Below are 8,359 nucleotides of genomic sequence, written 5' to 3'. Positions count from 1 at the left end.
AAAGAGTGAAGAAGGCACGGGAGGAGCATGAGAGAGCGCAAAGGGTGAATACCTAGGCTTTGGTATTTCTTAATAATTTGAAGAGTGTTATAGTTATTTTGGTTAAAATTAATTATAGAGAAGAGTTATGTGTCTCTTTCATTTTAAGACTTAGAATTAAACTTTAAGAGTTAGTTTGTATCTTGGTTACTTGACCAATAATGAAATCTGGAGAAGAGGGCATTGTACTGTATCTTTTGTACTGCAGCCTTTTACTGCGTATGACAAAAACAAGCTCTGGAATCTTTACTAATTCTGTGTTTGAAGAAGTCAGCTATTATATAACTGTACCAGAATAGTTTTCACTTCAAGTACTTACGTCTCATGAAGTGGGAGGTTTTCAATTCAGGATAATACTTTGGTTCTCTTCCTCACTACCTGACACAGTTTGCTTGCTTTTTCTTCATGCTTTACTGATTGGTTTTAATATGTTGGGGGTAGAAGTTAGTTCTAAAAGTGTAAGTTGAGAAGCTGAAACAAATTGTACAGTTCATACCTAGTAAAAACGTACTCTGCATAACTTATCTGCAAAAACATGCTAAAGTAAGAGTAGACATTGCTGTTTCTTGTCAGTGGTTTTGTACTTAGTGAAGTGCTTTCTTTACTGTGATAGCCTACCTGCCTGAAACAGTCTCAGCTATTTTTTTTTCTCCTAAAACCAGCTGAGCCATAGAAAACAGGCTGCAGTTCCATTGCTTTGTATGGAATGATGTGCTTTCATCTGCAGGAGGAAGAAGCAAGACGACAGGCAGGAGGAGCTCAGTTTGGTGGTTTCCCAGGTGGCTTCCCAGGTATTTTATTTTTAAGCACCAGTTCTTGAGGTAGAGATCACTATTGTTTCCGTGAGGAGTATTACAACCACAGCTTTTATTTGTCCTCAGGACAGAGAAAAATATTTTATGACGCTTAGAACTTGTCTAGAAATAACTCTTTGAGCACAAGTGGGAAAAGGGATGGGGTTCTTCCTCTGAAAGAGGATGGATGCTGGGTAGCCAGTAGAGGGAAGACAAGTCAATAATGATGGATAACAGAATGAAAGGGTTTAGGTCTCAGAAAATAAAGGTATGGGATTTGCTTAATGATACGTGCTGAAAAACTAGTATAAAAATGTTTTCTGAACTACGCAGGGTGCCTTGGACCAATTCTGCTTAGGTATAGTTGTTTTAAAGTTGAAAATTTGGGTTGAATGTTCAGGAAATATGTGCTAGTTGCAACCTATTTGTTGAATAAAATAGTTTCTCAAAGGAGGTAGTTCAGAAAAGCTGTCCTTGAACAGCTCCATGAAAATCAGGCTTTCCATGTTAACTTTTGGATACAAGAAATTGGGGAGAAACAAGAGTAAGTACTGATGCTCTCAAAGATTGAAATGTAGTTGAGGTAGGCTCAGTTAACTGCCCCAGCACTGCCCCTTCTCCTAAACTCTTGCAAAAGGGGTGGAATAGGAAAGAAACCAGTGGCTCAGGCTGAAAATTGAGGTTGGTAGATCTGTTGTGGATACTTGAGCCACTGATATTTTTCTAATACAAGGAACATATAAGTGTGTGCTCCAACCGGATCAGCTTGTCAGAAGAACCAAATCTACCATATCTACCCTGTCCAGCACAGCTGGAGTAGCTGGATTATGGATTCAAAAACAGAACCTCCAGCATTTTGCTTCAGGGATTTTCTTGTTCTTTGGGGGTACAATTTTTTCAAGCCTAAAGTTCCCCCTAAATGTGGAATGTGTCTGGGACCTACGAGTACTGAACTTCTTTCGCCCTGAATTGTTCACCTCAGGCATTCAGGCTGCCTTTGTTCTTGGGCTTGAGACCTACCTGACTGAAGTTAACCAGAAAAATAACTGCATGTGTGTACAAGGTGTTAGAACCTGATGCTCACCACAAGCCTCCTATTCAGTTGGGTTAAAAACATGGATGAATGAAACAAGATGTGGGTGTTCAGAGGAAAAGGTGGTGAAGACCCTGCTTTCCATTCAGTGGACCAGCTGTAGCCTTACAGAAGACATGGCATGGAGATGTGGCAAAGGAATTGTGTCTTTCTCAGCAAGTCGCCTCTGTAGATGAATTAAATGTTTTTCATCATACCTTCTTCTTGGCTTGGGTTTTCAGGTGGATTTCCTGGGGCTATGCCTGGAGGTATGCCAGGAATGGCCGGTATGCCAGGTCTCAATGAGATTCTCAGTGATCCAGAAGTCGTTGCAGCTATGCAGGTGAGTATTTGTTAAAATCAAAGCCAAATGTTCAGAATGAGGGAGGAACATGGCCTTTGAGCTAAGGGGAGGAAGAAAGATATGACCTGGGTATCAATGGGATGCTTATTCTTGTTGTGAAGTTCTCTCCTTGTGTGTGGCACCAGACTGACTGGAATCAATGTTAGCTATTTGTGAAACTGATGGAAGTTTAATTAATGATGCCCCTCCACTCCATACTGACCTATGGGAAGCAAAACTACATGCTATACAGCATTCTTCATCTCCTTTTAGTCTCTCGAATGGTTATTTTCCACACGGTGTAATTCAGTTGTTCCTTTTTCGAATACATACACATTGTGGCGATATAATTATGCACAAACAAAGAATTATTGTTAATATTGTTGCAACACAATGTATTACAATAATACTGAGATGAGAATTGCCTTTCTCTTGGCAGATTGTTTAGTTTTTCCCAGAGGCAAAGTAGCATCAGAAAAGTTCTGCATCTGGCATTTTCTAAATTCATGTTCAGAAAGCTTACTTCCCCAGTGGGCTTGATTAATTGCTCAATTAATTAATTGTTCGATGTCATGACTGCTTTTACACCAGAAAAGTATTCCAGCGGATTAAATAGAAAATATCCGATAGCATCAGTTTTAGGGGCAGGTACAGTAGGAAAAATCTGAGCTGTATAGTTATATTTGCATACTAATATGATCTGGATTGCTGTGGTTAAACTAGAGTTACCTGTTGTTCTCAGCTCATTGAACAGCTATTACCTCCATCTAAATAAAAGCATCATGAGGAACCCTTATTTGGTATGCTCTGAAATCACAAAAGGCATCACTTTCCATCCACAGGTTTATGGGTTCCCTTAATGGTTGCTGATCTTTGAAAATGCAACTTTTCTTAAGCTGCCACAGTCAGCAATGCATGCAAACCATCCCAAAAAAGCCCGCGATGTGTAGTTATATTCATTATCTGGCTAATTTATGCTGTTATACAGGAGTTTGAAATTAGGGTGGCTGAAAACAGAGCTTTGAGGCACAGATAAATATTAAGCGCTTGCCACATGCCTTTAAGACACTGCACTGCACGCTGATTGTATTGTACACCCAATGTATTGTAAAAGTCTCTTGCAAAAATGTGTGTTGACAGTGTTTCCTGTTAGTGCAGGCTGGCTTTAACATGTAGAACCTGTCAACAAAGCCTTGAGTCTCTTCCTGACCTTAGTATAAACTTTGTATCTAGATACGGTTTAGTCAGCATTTCACCTATGTTGGCACTGCCCTCTTTTCCTAAAACATCCAACTGACTATGTTCTGGTCCTCTCTGAATTGGCAGTGTAAGCTCTTCTCTTAAAAGTCAGTGGTTTCTTTTGCGTGGCTCAGTGCAGCTGTGGAATGTGTTGATGGACAGTGGTAGCTGCCAGCTGTTATGAAGGTTATCTGAGGTGTTAACAAAGAAGTCTGAAGACACTGATTCATGCAGGTCTCTCCCAAACTGCTAATCTTAAGATACTATTTTAACTGACGGTATGAGAGACTTTGCATACTGAGGGGTTACTGCTGAAACTGGAGTACACTGAGAGTAAAGACCACCTTCTCAGTCTCTTCAGGCTTGGTAACTATTGTCTCATCTTTGAGACCGTTCTCCATGAGCTAACGCTAAAATATGCTTGAGTCTGTTAACGTGTTGGTAACACCTTACAACTGTATGTGCCTGAACATGAGCTAGATTAAGCTGATTATGATGTCAGCTTCAGTTCCTCATGAGTAGAAGCAAATAAAGACTCAGATATGGCTGCCTGTGGGCGTGTTTATAGAAATTATTGCTCATCACTGGCATAAAGATAATATCTTCCAACTAGTATAAAAATTTCTTTCTTGATGAAGAGCTCTGGTTCCATTACTTGAAGATTTATTGTCTTCGGGATATTTCCTTTTTTTTTCTTTAATTGAATTGTGACAGATACTAGTCTTTTATATACCAAAAGACTCAAAAGTGGTAAAACTTGTTTTCATAGCTTCTTAACTGTAGTAGCTGTAACCTTTTGCAATGACTTCTAATTCCTGTTATTTTAACTCATTTGCCCCTAAGCTTTTTAGTCTCCAGAAGAATTGGCTGAAATTCTTGTGTGTATGTTTCTCTTATTTTACTGTTTTGGCTGTTCGGAGGGTTCAGTAGTAATTCCTATTTTGCACGTGCAACTGCTCTTTCTGGATACAACATGACATTTGTCTTCCGGAGAGCTGTCATGGGTCAAATATAAGTTCTTTTCAAAAGGAGTGGTGTGTGTGAATGAACCTATGGATTCCTTATTTCACAACTCCTATGTTAGACCAGACTTCCACCCAAATGTGTAAGTTTGAAAAAAGAATAGTGATAACTTTTTCCTTAGAAGTATTTTTCATCCTTCTGTGACTAAAGACTAGAGCATTAGAAAACCAGATGTTTTACTAATGCCATTTATACAATGGTTCCCATTCTACCTTATGTACCAAATATTTCACTATGGAAATGTTGATACTTATTCTGATAATATTGCTCATCATTGCGAAACTTTGGATACTTTAAATATTTTTATAAACACAGTCTAAGACTGAGGGCTTCCAGAGAGTTGCACAAGTACAGAATAATAAATTGGGTGTTTAACATTCATTTAAGTGTGCTTTGACACAAACCAGTGACTAATCTTACTCAGCTTTTTGTTCCAGAACCCTATATACAGGTGAAAACACAGATTTAGCACCAAAACACGATCTTTATTGTTATATGCCTATTTTGAAAGGTTGTGAAAGTCATCGTCTTTTCTTTACATAAGAATCCTGTAAAGCAGAGAACGTGTATATATAGAGAGAGTCTATTTTCCATACTTCAGCACCCTATTTTTCTTAGACTTTGCAGATTCCCTGTGGGAGGGAGACCAAAGACTTGTAAATCCTCCTAAGAAAAAATAAGACCTGACTCTTGATTCCCAACATGTATAAATTATGACTGAACTATGTGGGTGATTTCAGTGGAGTCCACACCTACCAAACACAAGTTTGTATCAGACTGGTTAAACAGCTTTTGTCTGAGTCTGATGCTAGAATAGATACAGGATGGTATTACTGTAGCACAGACAGCTCTGAGGACACCAGCTGGTTTTTGATGGTGTCCAAAGAATCGCTCTGTGGTAGCAATGGGCTAGAAGCCTAGGGAAGAATGTATTTTTCAGTGAAACTACTTAAATGTGCTAGAAAAGCACAGCAGATAGAATTACAGCTAATGCAGATGATTTGTATTGGGTAATAAACTGCTTGCACTTTACCTAAATTGAAAAAAACCTTGCATCTTTGTAGAAGTTGCTTATAATGGAAACATTTTTCCAGGCTGAGATGTAAAATTGGTCTATTTTTAGACCAATATCTTTATTAAAGGGCACTGTTCAAAGCATACACGTGTAAAATGAGTTAAACCAGTTCTAGTTCAGTGGAAGCCAAAGGTGAACTGAAAGTACAGGAAAAAGCTATAAATGCCTCTCATACTAAGTAGAAAAGATGAAGTTGTTATTTTTTTTAACCACTTTCATGTGTACGTGAAGGTATTTATCAACTGTGCAACACACCAGTGTGACGAGATAACAAGGTTGTCTTCCAAGTGTGACTTCTCGGAGGAGGCGGGGAATGACCGAGAATTAGATGCGTTTTTAAAAGGCAAACATTGTCGTACCATCTGCTCACAGTCCAGCAGATAAAAGTTTCTGCAGCTACAAGAAAAAGAGGTGAAAGGGATGAGTAATAGCTGTTGCTCAGGGGAGGGTTATCCTGCCATGCCTGCTACACACATAGAGTTTGTTCCTCCTTTAACATGCATTTGAAGATGCCTGAATAGAAATAACTCAGTAGGTGTGGCTGGTTTTGATGGCTCCTCTTTTGGGGAAAAATAACTTTTCCCCCTTCTTACACATTGAGCTATTACTGTAACAAGCTCAATAATGACTCAGGTGTTTACTGATGCAGTGTTAACAACATGCCCTTTATCACTGGGTTGTCTTTAAAGACCTCTTACCCCAAACTGTAATCTAGTCTTGTCATGTTAAAAACTGAGCAAGACTAGATTTGCCTTGGGACTACATAACTAGTAATTTTTGTAGACTTGTTTTATGAATGCCCTAATTTTTTTGCTTTTTGTCCTGCAGGATCCAGAAGTTATGGTTGCGTTCCAAGATGTTGCCCAGAACCCAGCAAATATGTCCAAGTACCAGAACAATCCCAAGGTCATGAATCTCATCACTAAATTGTCTGCCAAATTTGGCAGTAAACCATAAAATCTCTGGTTCTTATAAATCATATCTGAGTGGGAAGGATTGGATTTGGCTAACCAGTGTTGCAATAAAACAAACCATTGTACCTCTAACCTTAAGAAGAGAAATGGGGTGTTCGAAAGAGAACTCTCTAGCCCTTAGTGTTGACTTTATTCAGTGATTGGTTTACAGAACTCAAATTACATGTCGACAACCTAGTTTCAAACATCCCTCCTTGTCCTAGAGTTGCAGCCTTTTATTACAGGTATTACAGACAGTTTCCTTTGAACACTCCTGTAAGAAATTGTAATATTGCAGGAGTGCAAGATTAAAAGCCTGCTGTTGTGGTGTTTTGGATTTATTTTTTTAAATTGCTCTCACTGAGCAAAGAGGAAGGAGCTTTAACAGTTCAAGTCTGTCTTAATCCCCTTAGGACAGAAATGTTATTCACAAGTAGTAAAGGTCGGACAAGTTTGAAGAATTAACTGGATAAAGGAATTGTCACTGACTTTATACAACTATTAAAATTACCAATATAACCATGCTAGCTAGTTACACACTGGAACTTCTGGCAGGACTTCAAATAACGTAATATTTTGGCCACAAGAACAGTGCAGCAAAGGTACAGTCCTATCCTTTGACAACCTGGCATGAAGTATGTATTGCTGAGGCCACAGTGGTTTTGTTACTTGCTCAGTTCTTGTCCAGCACCTTTACATAACATTTTATTTATCGTTCTGGGTATGGGAGAGCAGCTTGTTGTTGCTTGTGCTCTTGTCCTTTCCCAGTTGGCAGGTCCTCCACTGGTTGCACTCGCCCTTCCTTGGGGCTGTGCTTATCAGGTTTCATCTATTCGGAAACTTTAAGGAAGGAATCTTGTTCCCATCACTACCTCTGTCCCACTGAATGCAAGCCATCCAGAATGTGTAATTGCAGAGTTATGAATCAGTGAAGGGGAGATTATCCAACAAAATTGCAGCTCTGGGTTCTGAGTTGGTTTGAGTCCTTACATGCTTACTGATTAAGATTTCTTGGCCAAAGTCCTGTTGTCTCTTTAGAGGTGATGACTCTTCCTTCACTGCATACTGTAGTCTTCCATCTTTTCTTGTATCCTTTTTCTTAATAATATAAAAAAACACACCACAAAAAAAAAGCTGTTTTCATGGTTTCATACTTCCATGTTTTTGAGGCTTGTGATATGGAAGAAAAGGTGAAGTAATTGGAGCAGACAGACCATTCTTCTAACCCATTCTGGCAATCAGCTACTGTATCCTTGAAGCAGTGTCTCTGCTAATGATGTTTAGTTGATTTGTCTGCCAATACAGACAGTTGTTGCTTCTGTTTGTCTTAGCTAAAACATTATGGAAAAAAACAGTGAAATGACCATAGTTACCTGTTAACCACTTGAGTCTTGACAACTGTGTTACTGTTTTGTATTTCTGTATCTTAAGCCATAACTGATGTTACCATTTTAAAATAAATCTGGATTGGTATAGAAACTCAACCACAGCTGGGAAAAAAAAAAAATCCCCAAATGCTTTTTCTCATACTAATGACCCTGGAGAATGAAATGTGAATCTTTTTGCTTAAGAAATATAGTTCTGAATACTTAGCCTTTAAAAAATAAAGTATGGTTTTGAAAAAATAAAGCTTTTTGGGTTTGTGTAACTTTCTGATAAAACCTACTTTGCTTAAATTTAAGTGCTTCAGTTAAACTGTATGTGTAACTTGCGGTTTAAATTAGAACTAAATGCTTAAGGGCTTGTCTTCATGACCAAATGAACTCCAGTTATGACTGAGCATTGCTGTGTGCCTGGCTTTTGGTCACACTCTTGATCTGT

At 38.6% G+C, this 8,359-nt stretch overlaps 1 protein-coding gene across 1 annotated transcript in view; it reads left to right on the top strand.

Annotated features, from left to right (window-relative positions):
* Positions 1-6,619, top strand: part of ST13 (suppression of tumorigenicity 13 (colon carcinoma) (Hsp70 interacting protein)) — a 16,362-nt gene extending 9,743 nt beyond the window's left edge. Inside the window, exons 9-12 of the mRNA XM_010145059.1 lie at positions 1-44; positions 767-830; positions 2,148-2,248; positions 6,414-6,619. Of these exons, the coding sequence (XP_010143361.1) occupies positions 1-44; positions 767-830; positions 2,148-2,248; positions 6,414-6,542 (338 nt within the window). The 3' untranslated portion in view covers positions 6,543-6,619. The remainder of the gene's footprint in view (positions 45-766; positions 831-2,147; positions 2,249-6,413) is intronic.
* The last annotated feature ends 1,740 nt before the right edge of the window (positions 6,620-8,359 follow it).

The sequence above is a fragment of the Buceros rhinoceros genome, unplaced genomic scaffold, assembly GCF_000710305.1.
Source record: "Buceros rhinoceros silvestris isolate BGI_N320 unplaced genomic scaffold, ASM71030v1 scaffold17711, whole genome shotgun sequence".
Lineage (NCBI taxonomy): Eukaryota > Metazoa > Chordata > Aves > Bucerotiformes > Bucerotidae > Buceros > Buceros rhinoceros.
This window is presented reverse-complemented; position numbering and strand designations above follow the sequence as displayed.